General features: G+C 51.7%; 1 protein-coding gene across 1 annotated transcript in view; it reads left to right on the top strand.

Moving 5' to 3' along the window:
• Window positions 1-18246, top strand: part of SRL (sarcalumenin) — a 55580-nt gene that overhangs the window by 33172 nt on the left and 4162 nt on the right. Inside the window, exons 2-6 of the mRNA XM_009195880.4 lie at window positions 2437-3759; window positions 7639-7740; window positions 9292-9387; window positions 14625-14741; window positions 15984-16217. Of these exons, the coding sequence (XP_009194144.1) occupies window positions 2437-3759; window positions 7639-7740; window positions 9292-9387; window positions 14625-14741; window positions 15984-16217 (1872 nt within the window). The remainder of the gene's footprint in view (window positions 1-2436; window positions 3760-7638; window positions 7741-9291; window positions 9388-14624; window positions 14742-15983; window positions 16218-18246) is intronic.

Consider the following 18246-nt stretch of genomic DNA (forward strand, 5'->3'; position numbering starts at 1 on the left):
GTCACTGCACTCCAGCCTGGGTGACAGAGTGAGACCTTGTCTCAAAAAAAAAAAAAAAAGGAATATGAGTAATACTCATTTTACCAAAACAAGTAACATTAAGAAAATTCAGTATGATGAGGATACTGTTTTATATATAAAGTGCTTAAGCATTGTCTGGCAGGCTGTATCTCAGATATGTACATACAGATGTACGTCATGTACATTATACGTATCCTGCTGCTCAAAGGACAGTCAGTCTCCTCTGATTAAACCAAGTTCCCAGCATAGATTTTTCTGCAGGGGTGGAAGGCAGAGAGATAGAGATGTAGGTGAAGGAGTCAGGACTTACAGGTATGTAGGTGGCGACGAAAGATTAAAATGAGCAACACTCAGCTCCCTGTCCTGTCCCCCACAGAGAGACCAGGAATTCTTATCAGTACCCAAATCTAACTGCAGACGTCTTCCAGCACTTTCTGTGGGTCAGGCAGGGTCCCAGGCCCTGGGAACACAGAATTAAATTGGATTCCCGTAAATCAGGAGCCAGGACCAGTACGGAGCGTGAGCCTTGAGAGAAGTCGTGTGCAGGCAGGAGCAGAGGTACCGGCAGGAAGGGCTTCCCCGTGCCCCGCTAAGCACAGCACGGCGTGGAAGCCTGGACGGGCGCTGGGCAGTTCTGAGTTCTGGTCACCCATTAGCTACCTAGTAGTGACGTATCTGGGGCAGGGCAAAGATCTCTGGACTTTCACTAATTCAGCTCTAAAATCTTTCTGACAGTCATAAAGCAGGTTAAAGGGCCGTGCATATGAAAGTGCTGGGGGAAAAGTTTTATATTTCAATCCACGGGGCTCCTCTGTAGTAAAAGGCACCAAGCTTCACATCTTTCTGAGTTTGACAGCAGGCTGGCTGTCTATGGGAACTAATGAGAAAATATTTGCTTCTGATCCCTGGAGGCCGCCCCAGCTTTTGGGGAACAAGGGTGGGCACCCTGAGGGAGAAGGGGTACCCCAAGAAGTGACTTTTCTTTGTGGGAAGGAGAGATGGGAGTAGCAAGTGGTGGCCTGAGAGAGGGGGGTTGTCTGCATCCAGCAGATAGGTGGGGTGTTCTTCCTCAGAGAGGGGCCTTGAGAGTCAAGGGAGAACAGAGACCGCCTCAGCTGCCCGAGGCATGAGCCTGTGGTCCCCTCATCTCCATGAACCTGCAATGTTCCCCATAAACAGACCCTAGCCTGGGGACAGAGGGTAGAGGGGTGGGCCCAATGGGCCCCATTTTCTTTTCTTTTTTTTTTTTGAGGTGGAGTCTTGCTGTGTTGCACAGTCTGGAGTGCAGTGGCGTGATCTCGGCTCACTGCAGCCTTCACCTCCCGGGTTCAAGTGATTCTCCAGCCTCAGCCTCCTGAGTAGCTGGGATAACAGGTGTGTGTCACCACACCTGGTTACTTATTTTGTATTTTTAGTAGAGATGGGGTTTCACCATGTTGGCCAGGCTGGTCTCAAACCCCCAATCTCAGGTGATCTGCCTATCTCGACCTCCCAAAGTGCTGGGATTACAGGCATGAGCCACCACACTTGGCCTTTTCTGACCCCGTTTTCCAAACATATTAAACTTGATCCTTGACAGAGGTCTCTGGCACAGACAAGGCCCCTACTCTTCTCTCTTCCTGGGCCCTCCACTCTCTGGGTTAAGCTGCAGTCCCGTACAAGGGGATCCCCTTGGAAGGGGTTGGCCAGAGCCTTCGGGAAGCCAGGCCCGGCCTGTTTTGGATATCTCCTCCTCAGGCCATGTGCCCTCTAATCTAAGGTAGGGAGGCCAGCAAATGCCTGCCCTTACTGGGACAGGGTTAGATGTGTGACTTAATAAGGTTGAGAGCCACAAGTAATCCCCTAAGCACTGTGCCGTGTAACCTAAGATTATCCCGCCTGCAAACACCTGTTTTCACTCCTTTGCTGAGAGCAGTATTAAAAGCCTGCTGGTTAATGATGGTAGGAACTGCCACGAGGTGGGATGCACAGGCATTTGTCCCATCTTGGAAGCATCTCCAAGGTTGAGCCCAGCTGCACATGCCCATGAGCAAGGATGAGGAAGGACTGGAAGGGCTCATCCAAGTTTCCCTCCCTATACAGTCATCAGGACCAAGCCGGGAAGCTTGAAGGTCAGGGCCAGGGTCGCGGGGGTTCTCGGGTTAGCACAGCTGCTCACTTCTCAGTGATGGACAGTGGGTCAGTCCTTTATCTCCCTGATCCACAGTTTCCACATCTTGGGAGGGAGGCAGGATAACACCTATTCTGCTCTCTATGTACGAGGTAGTCCTGAAGACCTAGGTTGATAGGCGTAACACTGCACACCAGGCCAACACCACATCCCGGAAGACGGGAGCTGGGTTGATGTAGACTCTTTTGAGAAACACAGCCGGTGCCAGCCCTGTGAAACTGACCAATCATGTTCTAATCATTTAGAACTGCAAGTCTCCGCGTCGGGTGGCACAGAGGATGTTGGCAATTTGTTGGAGAATCATTTCTCTGCTGGAGACGCAAGTCTAGAGGAGAAAGAAAGGGCGCTTTATGCAGACACAGCCCCTCAAGACAAGAAACTGCTCCTTCACTGCCCAGATGGCAGGGAGGCCGAGAGCCCCGAGAAGACCCCCGTGTCTGCCCCCGGCCCGGGCTCCGATCCTGAAGCCAGCCTTTCCAATGCCTTAGCCACAGAGTCACCTCCACCTGGGGAAAAGGACAACAGGGATTCTGCGGGGCCTGGGGAGAAAAAGAATGGCCCACCAGTGGCAAGCGCCCTCCCTCCAGGAGGGGCCGAGGGGCCTGTGGAAGAGGAGTGGCCGGAGCCCAGTTCTGGAGAGGGAATAGCAGAGGAGGAGACTGGGCTTGGGCTCCCCACGGAGGGAGCTGCCAGTGGAGAGGCAGGAGAACAGGCTGGGGGCCATGAACTCCCTGAGGAAGTCCAGGAGGTCCCAGGGGACAGCCCGGTGCAGGAAGCAGTGGCAGGGACAGCAGAGCCGGAGACAGAGGGGGCCTCTCCTCGCTCAGAGGGTGATGGGTTCCACTCACTGAACACAGAGGCCGAGGGCAGCCCTGGGCCTGGCCGGGAGCCTGCAGTGCCAGAGGGAGCCCCTGATGTCGCGACTATTGTGCGAGAGTCGGAGCTGGATATTGACACAGAAGCCAGTGAGGGCACCGAGGACCAGGGGGAGCCCGGCCCAGCTGCAGAGGCCAGTGCAGAGCCTGGGGGCGCCCAGAGCGCCAAGGCAGGGGACACTGAGGAGAACCAGGCCCCAGAGATGACTGAGGAGGACGCAGATGAGGCCTCCTCTGAAGAGGAAAGTGGCGATGGAGGTGAAAGCGAGGAAGAAGGAGGAGTTCCCTCCGAAGAGGAGTCTGAAGAGGACAGCGGCGATGGGGCTAGCTCAGAAGAAGCAGAGGGCACCTCTGAGGAGGCCACGCAGACCCAGGAGGCCGAGGAGCCCCAGGAAGCCAGGGAACCCCAGGAAGGCAGGGATCTCCAGGAAGCCGAGGAGCCCCAGGAAGGTGGAGCACCACAGGAAAGTGGGGAGCCCCAGGAAGCTGGGGAGCCCCAGGAAGGTGGGGAGCCCCAGGAAGGCGGGGAGCTTCAGGAAGCCACAGAAACCACAAGCCACAGGGACAGAGGGGCCCAGCCTGGCTCAGAGGAATTGAATACGGAGTCCGTGGGCAGTGAGACCCTGGACATGAAGGCAGAGGAGCCTGAGGAGGGACATCAGGGGAGGGAGAGTCCCATCGTTGCTGTCCAGGGTAGGAATTAATTCCCTAATAGCAACCCCGTCCCTTGGGCAGCTGCATTCTCCCTGGAAGTCTTGTGTGCAGGGGACAGGCAGGGACAGGAGAAGGTGGCAGAGGGTGGCAGGCCCTTTTCAGGGTCCCGGCCCAGGGAGGTGCCTTCAGGCTGTGCATTGGCTGCTGGCCTCCAGTTTGAAAGGGGCAGTGAGAGGGGTCAGAGGGGCCCCCAGAACCTCCCTTTAGGGTCCCTGATGCGCCGTAGCCCATGCCATTGCCTCAACCTAAAGGAGCAGGGAGCTAATGGCGTGATCGGTGCCCTGTGATTGGCGGGTGGAGGGACGTGCAGGGAGTGGAAGGGGGTGGGTTGGGAACTTCCCTGATGATTCCCTTAGTGGGCTAGGACTGGGGTCTCCCCTTGAAGACTAGGCTGTAGGAAGCATTGCAGAACCAGGACCGAGGGGTCAGGATCATGAGATGAGAACTCAGGCTGTGACCACCATTGTCTCTCAAATGCCCACCTAAAGCTGCCAAGGCTGCCCTCAAAAGTCTAGGGGCCAGGAGCAGAGGGGGAAGGGCAGGGCCGAAGCTCTCGAGCAGTGTGAGAATTGCAGCCGATGCGAGGGTCGGTCAGTCACCTTCATGGCTGCATCTGCTTAGTGCATGGACTTAGACCAGGAATGGGGCTTTCAGGGTAGAGGTCAAGGTCAAGTCTTCACTCTCCAAGATGGCTTCCCCACAGGCTTTGTTGCAGAATTCATTTACATCCTTTTTTCTTTTTCTTTTTTTTTTGACAGGGTCTTGCTCTGTCACCCAGGCTGGGGTGCAGTCGTGCAACCATAGCTCACTGCAGCTTCTAACTCCTGGGCTCAAGTGCTCAAGCGATCCTCCCACCTCAGCCTCCTGAGTAGCTGGGACTACAGACATGCACTATCACACTTGGCAATTTTTTTTTTTTTGAGACAGTCTTGCTCTATCGCCCAGGCTGTAGTGCAGTGGCGCGATCTCAACTCACTGCAAGCTCTGCCTCCCGAGTTCACGCCATTCTCCTGCCTCAGCCTCCCGAATAGCTGGGCATGCCACCATGCCCAGCTAATTTTTTTTGTATTTTTAGTAGAGACGGGGTTTCACCGTATTAGCCAGGATAGTCTCGATCTGACCTCATGATCCGCCCACCTTGGCCTCCCAAAGTGCTGGGATTACAGGCTTGAGCCACCACTCCCAGTCAATTTATATACTATCTACATACTATTTATATACTACCTGTCAGGAATTGTACTCCATAAGGGCGGGTGTGTGCTGTGGTCAGTCAGCTCCCTATTCTGGGTCTGGCATTGGGGCTGCCTGGGACTGGTTTAAAGAGTCACTGTCATGAGATGCTGCAAGAGCCACATGGACTCTTTTTGGTTCTCACCCCTCGTGGAGCTGGCCTCCTTCTGCCGCATAAGGCCCGAGTCCACCCCTCTTCTACTCGCCTAAAATCCTCTGTGCAGGCAGCCTGGGAAGAAGCGGCTGTGATATCATAGGCTCAGGAACGGGAGCCTCCCTCTCCCCGGGAGCCTGCAGCAGGCACCCATATCACTTGATCTCTGGGTGAGAAGCAACAGTTGCTCCCCTCAACACACACAGACACACACACACACACACACACACACAGATCCACAGACACACGGACACACAGATACACAGATACAGACAACAGAGAGACACAGACAGAAATATACACACAGATACAGAGATACAGATTTTACAGGGGCACACACATAGATGCAGAGACTCACAGAGACAGACACAGATCCACAGACACACACACAGATACACAGATACAGACAACAGAGAGACACAGACACAGGAAATATACACACAGATACAGAGATACAGACACACAGAGGCACACACACACACGTAGATACACACAGACTCACACAGACACAGAGAGACAGAAACAGACCCACATATGCAACACAGACATGCACAGGCACACACAGACCAGAGACACACAGACACAGAGACACACAGACACACAGACACACAGACACAGAGACACCTGAACCTGAACACACAGACACACAGGAACCCCGCACAAGAGACACAGAGACAGACACACAGGAGACCTGAACCTGGACACACAGACACAGAGACACACCTGAACCTGAGACACACAGACACAGAGACACCTGAGACACAAGGATCTACACAGACCTGAGACCCCACACAGACACAGGGCACACCTGAACACAGGACACCTGAGACACAAGGACACACAGACCACACTGGACACAGGGGACACTGGACACAGAGATCTGCCACAGGAGACACACAGACCTGAGACACACAGACCACCTGAGACCACCAGAGACACACCTGAACCTGAGACACCTGAACCCCACAGAACACACAGACACAGAGATCTACACAGAGACACACAGACACAGAGACACACAGACACAGAGACACAGAGACACACACAGACACAGAGACACACACACACAGAGACACACAGACACAGAGACACAGAGACACACAGACACAGAGACACACAGACACAGAGACACAGAGACACACAGACACAGAGACACACAGACACAGAGATCTACACAGAGACACACAGACACACAGACACAGAGACAGACACAACACACACACAGACACACACACACCCTTCAGTGGCCCTCCCAGCCGTCCTTCCCACACGGCCAGTGTGATCCTGATGAAACGTCATGTGGCCGCGGCGGCTGCCTGCCTGGAGCCGCTCACTGGCTCCCATTGCGCTTGGGATGAGACCCAAAGCCCCGTGGAAGGTCCTGCCCGGTCAGCCCTGAGGACCTCAGCAGCTCCCCAGCACTTAGGCCTCCCTGACTGCAGCCGGACTCCCCTTCTCCTGCTTCTTGCTAAACAAGGCTCGTCTGGGGCTTTCGCAGAACGCTTCTCTCCACTCTTCACCTAACTCCCTCCCCCAGCAGAGACCTGGGGAGGCTTTCTGTGACCCTGCTGCTGAGACCACTGGTGCAGGCACACCCTGAGCCCCACTTAGCTTTCAGAATGTTTCCTTCTGTGGCCACCTCATCGTCTGTAATAATTACATTTTATTATTATTATTTTTATTATTTTTGAGACAGGGTCTCCCTCTTTTGCCCAGGCTGGAGTTCAAGCCAAAAGGCATTCTCCTGCCCACCCCCAAAGCCTCCAGAGATGTTTGATGTTTTAATTTTTTGAGACAGGGTCTTGTTCTGTGACCTAGGCTGGAGTGCCGTGGGGTGATCATGGCTCACTGCAGCCTTGACCTCCTGAGTTGAGAGAATCCTCCTGTCTCAGCTTCCTGAGCTGAGACTATGGGTGTGTACCACTGCCTGGAAAATTTTTTTTGGTAGAGATGGGGTCTTGCTATGTTGCCCAGGCTGGTCTCAAACTTTTGGGCTCAAGTGATCCTTCCATCTTGGCCTCCTAAAGTGCTGGGATTACAGGTGTAAGCCACTGCACTCGGCCCCAACGTTACTTTAAAGACTATCATCTCTGACTCCGCTGGACTAAGAGCAACTGCATAAGGGCAGGAGTTGTGCCTGTTTTGGGCACCGCCGCATTCCCAGCATGATGCTCAGTGCCTGGCGTGGCGAAGGTGTTCAGTGCATATTTGTTGAATATATGAAATAAATAGATAAGAAGGTTTCTGCAGGTTGAGATGTGGACCAGCTTCCCGAATGTGAATACATTGCACATGGAGCTTCATAGAGTTTGGATAATTAAATTCCTTCCTAAAGGCAGAACTCAGTCCAGTGTAACTTGGCAGGACCCTGCTGAGCCCCTGCTCGAGGTCCAGCCTTCGTCTGCCTCGCCAGGGCACAGAGCTCAGCTGGCTGTTCGCTTTGCCCTCACCTGGCTGTCTGCTTCTCTCCACAGAAGAGACGGAGGATGCAAATGAAGAAGCCCCACTGAGGGACCGCTCCCACATCGAGAAGACCCTCATGCTGAATGAGGACAAGCCATCTGATGACTACTCTGGTAACCAGGGGAGGGAGATGTGCCCAGGGCTGGGAGAGCCCAGCCCACCAGGGCCCAGGCAGACTCCTGGAGGCTCCTGAGAGCCAGGGCACGCTGGGGCTGTATCTTGGAGGCTGGAGGGGACGTTGGGGAAGAGGAGAGCCCTGAAGGTGGGAGGCTTCGTGGAGGAGGCTCTGTGAGCGGGGTCTGAGCCGCGGGGTTTCAAGTGGGCACAGAGGAGGAAGGGCCGTCCAAGCAGACAGCCCAGTGTGGGCGAATCCAGTGTGGCCCCATGCTGTGCGGGGAGGATGCTTAACACACACCCATCTCCTTTGCTGTGATTTTTAGTTTATAAAGCCGTGTCATGTGTGGTATTTTATTTTATCTTTGAAACCCAAGGACTGCAGCAGGGCTTGTCTCCTCTTAATCAATGAACCACCTAACTGGAGCTCAGGCTGGCAGCGATTTGCTCCTGCACACAGCTAGGGGGTGGCGGATCGAGGGGTAGAGTCTCGCTAGCCTGACTCGCCACCCCATGGGCCTTCCTATTGGTGCCTCCCTCCTACTGTGGGCTCCCAGCAGGGAGCTTCCTCTTAGAAAGAGGCCACCTGGATTATCTGACCCACCCCCGGGAGTGTCTGGAAGTACAGTGACAGGCCAAGGCCAGGGCCAGGGTGCCGTTCTGCAGGCCTGCTGGATGCTGGGCCTCCTTGCCTTCTAAGCCTCAGGGAGCACACACAGAGGTGGGCGACAGAGATGGAATTCTCATCCACTAAAGAAAGGGCTTGCAGTGAGGCCGCAGACCGAGACAAGGTTTCAGACACCTATTGAGGTGAGGAAGGAGGAGCGAGGTTTTAAAAAAAACGTCGGCATAGTGGCTTATGTCTGTAATTCCAGCGCTTTGGGAGGCTGAGGTGGGTGGATCGCTTGAGCCCAGGAGTTAAAGCCTGCAGTGATCTATGACTGCACCACTGCACTCCAGCCTGGGCGACAGAGCAAGATCCTGTCTCTAAAAAATAATAAATAGGCGAGCAGTGGCTCAAGCCTGTAATCCAGCACTTTGGGAGGCTGACGGGCAGATCACGAGGTCAGGAGATTGAGACCATCCTGGCTAACGGTGAAACCCCATCTCTACTAAAAAATACAAAACTAGCAGGCTGAGTGAAATACATAGTCCCATTTTCCGGGAGGCTGAGGCAGGAAGAATGGCGTGAACCCAGGAGGCCGGGCTGCAGTGAGCTGAGATCCGGCCACTCTGGCTCCAGCCCGGCGACAGAGCAAAGACTCATCTCAAAAAAATAAATAATAAATAAATAAATAAAATAAAATAAAAATAAAATAATGGAAACAGCTCAGGGGCTTTAGGGGGTGGGTGGGAGGTTTTCTGTGGGTTGAGAATGTGGGCCAGCTCCCCAAACACAAATACATTGCACAGTCGCTGGGCTGCAAACAGCGCTTGCTCCCCATCAGGCAGGGGTGGAGCTGCCCTGGGTGGTGAGACCCCTCCACAATGGAGGAGCTGCCTGGATCGCACCTGCCTAATGCTCTTCCCTCGGCCCTCTCTGTCTCCAGCGGTGCTTCAGCGGCTTCGGAAGATCTACCACTCATCCATCAAGCCCCTGGAGCAGTCCTACAAGTACAATGAGCTCCGGCAGCATGAGATCACAGGTAGGACATGAGCTCGTAGGTAGGGCACGAGATCACAGGTAGGGCATGAGATCACAGGTATGGCACAGGCCTGTTGGCGGGGTCGCACCGCTGACCAGCCCGTACTCCCCCGGTGCCCACACAGGTTCAGGAGCTCATTCATGACGTGTGCGAGGACTCACGGGTCTGGGTCTGGGCTCCCCCTGGGAGTTGGAAAGGACGACACCTCCACCACGGAACTACTCTGTCACCAGCAGAGCGCCATGCTTTCCCAGGGTGTTACAGATGCATTTTGGTTTTAAGCCTTTATGCTTCAATCATGCACATTTGAGTTTTCAAGGGCAATGATGCCAATTTCGATCCCTCCTGTGCTGGAGAGCCACAGATGCCCCCTGTCTACTCACAGGTGGTGCCTGAGTCCTCTAATCACTCCGTTCCTTCCCCTCCTCCTATTGCCCTTCCTCTCTGCTTCCTTTGGGCCTGGATTCTTTACAAAATTGGTTTTCAAAATAATAAAAATAAGACACACTTGTTGCAAAAAATTCAAATAATGCAGAATAGTATATGTCGAAAAATAAAAATTCTATTCTTGACCTCCAACTTCTTTAATTCGACTCCAAGAGAAACCCATTGTTATAGTGAAGACTTCCAGGCATTTCCTCTTCATGTGTGAACACATAGATGGATGTCATTTTTTGTTTTTACAAACATGGGATCCTGTTACATGAGCTGTGTGTGTGTGTGGAGACCTCCCTCCTTCCCTCTGACGGCTGTGTGCTCTTCCCCTGCGTGACCATGCCATGCTCTGGAAAACCAGCACCTTCCCGGTGGCTCACGCCTGTAATCCCAGTGCTTTGGGAGGCAGAGATGGGAGGATGGCTTGGGCCCAGGAGTTTGAGATCAACCTGGGCAACATAGTGAGACCCTGTCTCTACAAAAAATACAAAAATTAGGGGCGGGCATGGTGGCTCACGCCTGTAATCCCCGCACTTTGGGAGGCCGAGGCGGGCAGATCACAAGGTCAGGAGTTCGAGAACAGCCTGACCAATGAAACCAAAAATACAAAAATTAGCTGGGCGTGGTGGCGGGCGGCTGTAATCCCAGCTACTTAGGAGGGTGAGGCAGGAGAATTGCTTGAACCCGGGAGGCAGAGGTTGCAGTGAGCCAAGATCCTGCCACTGCACTCCAGCCTGGGCAGCAGAGCAAGACTCCATCTCAAAACAAACAAAAAACACACAGAAAAATTGGGGCACAGCGCGATGGCTCATAGCACTTTTAAAAATAATCCTATGGCCAGGCACGGTGGCTCACACCTATAGTCCCAGCACTTTGGGAGGCTGAGGCGAGCAGATCACTTGAGGCCGGAGTTTGAGACCAGCCTGGCCAACATGGCAAAACCCTGTCTCTACTAAAAATACAAAAATTGGCTGGGTCTGGTGGTGGGTGCCTATAATCCCAGCTACTGGGGAGACTGAGGCACGAGAATCACTTCAACTGGGGAGGCAGAGGTTGCAGTGAGCTGAGATTGTGCCACTGCACTCCAGCCTGGGTGACAGAGCGAGACTCCGTCTTAAAAAAATAAAAAATAGCTGGACATGGTGGCATGTGCCTGTGGTCCCAACTACTTGGGAGGCTGAGGCAGGAGGATCATTTGAGCCTGGGAGGCAGAGATTGCAGGTTGCAGTAAGCTGAGATTGCACCAGTGCACTCCAGCCTGGGCGACAGAGTGAGACCCTGTCCCCCCCCCAAAAAAAAAAAAAATTGGAACACTGCAATTAAACATTTTGCTAGTTGTTACCATATTGTCTCCCATGATACCAATTTGTACTCACAATAACAGTAGATGAGAGTCCTTGTTTCCCAACCGCAATGCCATTTAAAAATGTTACTCATCTTTGGTTCGGGCGCGGTGGCTCATGCCTGTAATCCCAGCACTTTGGGAGGCCGAGGTGGGCGGATCACGAGGTCAGGAGTTCAAGACCAGCCTGGCCAATGTGGTGAAACCCCACCTCTACTAAAAATACAAAAATTAGCCAGGCATGGTGGCGCGTGCCTGCCTGTGATCCCAGCTACTTGGGAGGCTGAGGCAGAAGAATCGCTTCAACCCAGGAGGTGGAGGTTACAGTGAGCCAAGACTGCACCACTGCACTCCAGCCTGGTGACAGAGCAAGATTCCGTCTCAAAAAAAAAAAAGTTACTCATCTTTTAAAAATTTAGCAATGGTATCTTATTGTTTTGTGAATGACATTACAAGTCTTTCCCTGTGTTAATCTGGGTGTTTCTATATGATCTCGTTTGATGCTCCGGATGGCTGTAAGTGGCCAGGGTATAATAGGGTTTGTGTTCTTCCTGTCTACAGAGGGGAACCTGAGGCCCAGAGATGTGCTGGGTTACCCAGGATCACACAGCTGGAAGCAGGGAATACCCCGTTCCACAGCTACCTACAGTTTTTCATAGTCTAGGAGCCAGTTATCGCCCCCTTTGTAGCGGACGCACAGCCGTTGGTGTGAGCTAACAGAGCCTCCCAAAGGCTTTCTCTTCCTCTCTTGGCCCTAAAACCCAGAGGCTTGGCCCTCCCAGGAAACTTATGTGGACAGCAGCAGGAGCCAGGAGCTCCGGTGTCCCCAGGGCATGGCGCTCTGCAGGGCGGGCCTGCTTCCTGGCCCCTGCGCTCGCCTTCTGGGCTTGGCTCTTAACTCCTAGTCTCTGGCCAGCTTCCTTGTAACCTCTCCCAGGCTCACCTCCCACCTCCTGCGTAGGCCAGCGGTGCCCCCTGCTGTGAGGAGCCGAAACCACAGCACCAGGAAAGGGCCCTGTTTGTGGCTTGTCTCAGAGAATAGGAACATCTAGGGCTCTCCTTGTCGTCACCTGGGCCGGTGTTAAGAGACTATAACATCTCTGTGGCTGTAACTTGGGACTCCTGCCACCCTCTCAGCCTCCTTATCCCTTCCTGGCCCTCAGCCAGGGCTTGACTTACACAGAGATGTAAGTGTCTCCTGTGTATTCACAGGCAGGAAGGGATGGGGCAGCGCCATGGTGTTGCTTTCAGGCAATGTACGTGTGCCTGCCCTGTATAAGACTCCACCTGGTTAGGACTGAGCTTTAGCCTCAGAGAAGGAAGACCAGAACATCCGAAAGCAAGATACAGAAGAGGAAGCACATGGCAGCACTCTCTGTAAAAAGATAGGGGCCGGGTGTGGGGGCTCACGCCTGTAATCCCAGCGCTTTGGGAGGCCGAGGCAGGTGGATCACTTCAGGTCAAGAGTTCGAGACCAGCCTGGCCAACATGGTAAAACCCCATCTCTACTAAAAATACAAAAATTAGCCAGGCATGGTGTCATGCACCTGTAGTTCCAGCTGCTTGGGAGGTTAAGGCAGAAGAATGGCTTAAACCCAGGAGGCGGAGGCTGCAGTGAGCTGAGATTGTGCCACTGCACTTTAGCCTGGGCAACAGAGCAAGACTGTGTCTCAAAAAAAAAAAAAAAAAAAAAATTGGGGAAGTCCTGGGTGCCGGGCTCATGCCTGTAACAGTAGCACTTTGGGAGGCCAAGGTGGGTGGATCTCTTGAACCCAGGAGTTGGAGACCAGCCTAGGCAACATGGCAAGACCCCATCTCTACTCTAAATACAAAAATGAGCTGGGCTTGGTGGTACATGCCTGTAGTCTCAGCTACTCAGGAGGCTGAGGTGGGGGCATCGCTTGAGCCTGGGAGGTCGAGGCTACATGAGCTATGATCACACCACTGCACTCTGGCCTGAGCAACGGAGTGAGACCCTGTCTCAAAAAAAAAAAAAAAAAAAGAAAAGAAAAGAAAAGATGGGGAATGTGATAGCTACTAATATTGCTTACATATGCATTGAAATGTCTAAAATAACATGTAAGAAATCAGCAGTGGTTACCTATTCCAGGGGGTGTGAGGGCTGAGGCAGACTGGGACGGAGATGGGAAACTTTTCACTGTTTACCATTTTATATTCCTGATCTTTGAACAAGAGATTAAATAAATTAAAATCATAACAAATAAATGAAACAAAAGGGGAGTGCCTAGTGTTTTTCGGGCGACCTGCTGGCCTCAGGGAGACAAGTCTGGAGAACTTCGGTGCTAAATTATGCAGGGCTGACCCTCTGTGCTGTAGTCCAGAGAAGAGCTGAAAGAGCTGAGGCCTGAAAATCTGCAATAAGATTGACCACACCCCACGCCGAAAGCCTCTCCCCTCCCCTCGCTGGCCGCTGGATTTGAAAGCACTAGAGCATTCTATTTTTCCTCTTAGGGACTCACCTGGAGTGGCCCTTGGCTGGGTCATCTCCCCAACATGGCTTTCGGAAGGACATTGGATGCAGGACCCAAGAATTGCCAGTTCATTGTTTGGTTTTGGGCACTGGCAAATTTGTCATGGACTTTAGAGGCTAGTGTTTGAGCGTGGCCCTAGAAGAGGGTGAGTGCAATGGCTCACACGTGTAATCCCAGCACTTTGGGAAGCCAAGGTGGGAGGATTGCTTGAGCCCAGAAGTTTGAGACCAGCCTGAGCAATGCTGCAAGACCCCGTCTCTACAAAAAAATGTAAAAAGTAGCTGGGCATAGGGCACATGCCTGTAGTCCCAGCTACTACTTGGGAGGCTGAAGTGGGAGGATTGCTTGAGCCCAGTCATCATAGTGGGGTACAATTACACCACTGCATTTCAGCCTGGGCAACGGAGACCCTCATTATAAGCAAAAGAGGAGAGAAAGAGAGAGAGACTGGCCCTAAAGCCCAGGATTAGGCTGTATTGGGAGTTTGGGGATCCCCACGTTGGAGGAGAGGAAAGCTGCAGAGGCTGGAAACAGGTAGGGTCTGAGTCCAGATCACCCAAGATTATACAAGCTGCTCCACATCCATCCTCCATTCTCAACCCAGATTCTCTCCATGTGGAAGCTCTGTCCTCCTTTTTCTATAAGCTTTTCTCCTCCAGATTTAACCAGGAGACCTAACCCAGAGTGAGTTCCAAGTCAGGGTTCGTTGAATTCACGGAGATACTTCTTCTGGTGGGGGCAGATGTGCCAAGGATCTGAGCAAGGCCCAAAAGTGACTTCTGTGTCTTTTTACTGGGTGATCGCACTTACGTAGCAAGAGAAGTGCCACTGGGGGCTACACACATCTGATTCATGGAAAATTCCACAACTCAATTGGATGGACGGTGAGATGCTTTGGAGTACGGTGCCATACCCTGTGTCTGAACTTTTGTTGGATTTATTCCATTTCTACTTCCTGTTGCCCACAGACGGAGAGATTACCTCCAAGCCCATGGTGCTGTTCCTGGGACCGTGGAGTGTTGGTAAATCTACCATGATAAACTACCTCCTTGGACTGGAAAATACTCGCTATCAGCTCTATACAGGTAATCAATCTTCTTGTGTGATTGTTGGGATTTGAATGCTATGTTTTCATGGTGTAAAAGCACCATGAAAAGTTAAATCACTGGCCGGGCATGAAGACTCATGCCTGTGATACCAGCACTTTGGGAGGCCAAGGCAGTGGATCACTTGAGGCCATCAGTTTGAGACCAGCCTGGCCAACATGGCAAAAACCCCGCCTCTACTAAAAAAATACGAAAATTAGCCAAGTGTGGTGACACATGCCTGTAATCCCAGCTACTCGGGAGGCTGAGACATGAGAATTGCTTGAACCTAGGAGGCAGAGATTGTAGTGAGCTGAGATTGCGCTACTGCACTCCAGCCTGGGTGACAGAGTGAGACTCCATCTCAAAAAAAAAAAAAGAGAGAGAAAAAAGGAAAGTTATGCCACTACAAAATCTGAGGGCCGAGTGCGGTGGTTCATGCCTGTAATCCCAGCACTTTGGGAGACCAAGGCAGGTGGATCACGAGGTCAGATGGAGACCATCGTGGCGAACACAGTGAAATCCCATCTCTACTAAAAATACAAAAAAATTCACTGGGCATGGTGGCAGGTGCCCGTAGTCCCAGCTACTGGGGAGGCTGAGGCAAGAGAATGACATGAACCTGGGAGGCGGAGCTTGCAGTGAGCCGAGATCGCGCCATTGCACTCCAGCCTGGGCGACAAAGCGCGACTCTGTCTCACAAAAAAAAAAAAAAAAAAAAAGAAAGATAAAGAAAAAGGCTGGGCACGGTGACTCTATGCCTGTAATCCCAGCATGTTGGGAAGCCGAGGCAGGAGGTCACCTGAGGTCAGGAGTTCGAGACCAGCCTGGCCAACATTGTGAAACCCTGTCTCTACTAAAAATACAAAAAATTAGCTGGGTGTGGTGGTCCTCACCTGTAATCTCAGTACTTTGGGATGCCAAGGTGGGCAGATCATTTGAGGTCAGAAGTTCCAGACCAGTGGGAGAATCGCTTGAACCCAGGAGATGGAGGCTGCAGTGAGCTGAGATTGCACCACTGCTTTCCAGCCTGGGTGACAGAGCAAGACTCCATCTCAAAAAAAAGGTAACTGTTATGTTATATATGTTTTACCACAATTAAAATAAAGCCCCAATAGCTTAGCCAACATATGCAATTCTGTTGCAAAAGTCTCCCTGTGACACCCAGCATATACACATGCTTCTCAGTAGGTCTGTTTCACAGAGATCACGTATTCCTTCACCTCTCACCCCGTGTGCCAGGCGCCGAACCCACCACCTCTGAGTTCACGGTCCTCATGCACGGGCCCAAGCTGAAAACCATCGAGGGCATCGTCATGGCTGCTGACAGCGCCCGCTCCTTCTCACCCCTTGAGAAGTTTGGCCAGAATTTCCTAGAGAAGCTGATTGGCATTGAGGTTCCCCACAAACTTCTGGAGAGGGTCACTTTTGTGGACACACCAGGCATCATCGAGAACCGCAAGCAGCAAGAAAGAGGTAATTTAGCCCTCATTTCTGAACAGTGTAAGCTCTGTTTCAAAAAATTATTTTTGGCCAGGCATGGTGGCTCATGCCTGTGATCCCGGCTCTTTGGGAGGCCAATACAGAGGATCCCTTGAGGCCAGGGGTTCAAGACCAGCCTGAGCAACATAGTGAGACTCCATCTCTATAAAAAAATTTAAAAGATTAGTCAGGCATGGTGGCATGTGCCTGTGGTCCTAGCTACCCGGGAGGCTGATATGGGAATATTGCTTGAGCCAAGGAGGTTGAGGCTGCAGTGAGCCGTAATCGTGCCACTGCACTCCAGCCTGGGCAAGAGTGAGACTCTATCTCATATAAATAAATCAATAAATAGGGCTGGGCACAGTGGCTGACACCTGTAATCGCAGCACTCCGGGAGGCCAAGGCAGATGGATCACTTGAGCCCAGGTGTTCTAGACCAGCTTGGACAACATGGTAAAACCCTGCCTCTACAAAAACTATAAAAATTAGGCTGGCATGGTGGCACATGTCTGTAGTCCCAGCTACTTGGGAGGCTGAGTTGCGAGGATTGCTTGAGCCCAGGAGGTCAAGGCTGCAGTGAGCTGTGGTCATGCCACTGTACTCCAGCCTTGGTGACACAGCAAGACTCTGTCTCAAAAAAAAAAGGAAGAAAGAAAGAAAAGAAAACGATTTTTGACAGTGGGTGGTAGGCAGGCAGAGAGAGGACGTGTGCCCAGTGTTGCCCACAACCAGGAGAGGCATTCTTAACTTCCACCCCTTCTTGTCATCACTGCGATGCCACTTGGGTTTTGGAGTGCCTGGTCCTCCTACCTTCCCGAGGACTGATTTGGTTTGGAGACGGCAATATTTTCCAAAGTAGGGGCCTAGTCCTCTCTGCAAGCAGCTCTGAGAGGTTCAAGCTGGGGCTCAGTTGTCTCTGGGAGGCCCCGTCTGTCCTGTGTAGCCAAGGGCCTGGACTAATTGGATCGCAGTAACAGTATATTTGACTTCTGGCTAAATTGGGTCTGGTGCTCCTGGGCCTGCTGTAGGTTGAACCTGACCTTCAACTCTTCCTATTCGCAGTTTCTGCTTTTCCAGGCTTGCTTCCCCATAAGGCTTTCGCAGGCTTCTTCAAAGCCCTACTTGCCCTCAGGTAGCAGGGAAACGCTACTTTGGGCCTGTCTGACTTCACTTACATGAGAGTAGGCAAAATCAGAAAGACAGAAACCGGAGTGGTTTTAACCAGGGGCTCGGGGGAAGGGGAGATGGGCTGTGACTGTTAAATGGGTACAGAGTTTTCAATTTGGGAAGATGAATAAGTTCCAAAGAGGGACAGCGGTGATGGTTGTACAACAGTGTGAATGTATTTAATGAACAAGGCTGACAACCAGGCCACAAGACTAGAAGCCAGATGCTACCAGGCATGCGGCTGTGGAGTAGACCACTGAGTCCTGCCATGAGGCAAGGCTATCTGCAGAGAGTCCTGAACATAGCAGTGTGGGAATATGTGACCAGACGGTGGATCTCAGTTTATGGTTACAACTCCAATTGTGGTTATAAATAGATCCTGTAGTAATGATATTAGCAGTAATATTAGAAACAATTAATAATAGTAGTAATATTAGTAATATTATAGTATATTTAATTATATTATTATGGTATAACAACATTCATAGTAGTATTAGTAATATTAATAATGTTAATAACTATAATAGTAAATTGTACCCCTACTACACATTGGATAATTTTATACATTATTGTAAAAAAAAGATTTCAATGTTTTTAAGATAGTTAGTCCTCATCTCCTCAGTTTTCTTATTTGCAAAGAAAACTAGGAAATAAGAAGCTAATGGAATTAAAATGTATTCTGCACCAGCTGTATGACTGGAATTTTAGGTGCTCTCCTATATTTACAGCAACATGGTAATCTTTATATCAGCTCAGATGTTGATATTGTTCTTGTCATTTTGGAGCTAAAAAAGTAGAGCTTAGAGGCATTTAATATACAGCAGGCCAGGGGCAAAGCTCAAATTCTAGTCCAGGT

Source organism: Papio anubis, chromosome 18 (assembly GCF_008728515.1).
Source record: "Papio anubis isolate 15944 chromosome 18, Panubis1.0, whole genome shotgun sequence".
Classification (NCBI taxonomy): Eukaryota; Metazoa; Chordata; class Mammalia; order Primates; family Cercopithecidae; genus Papio; species Papio anubis.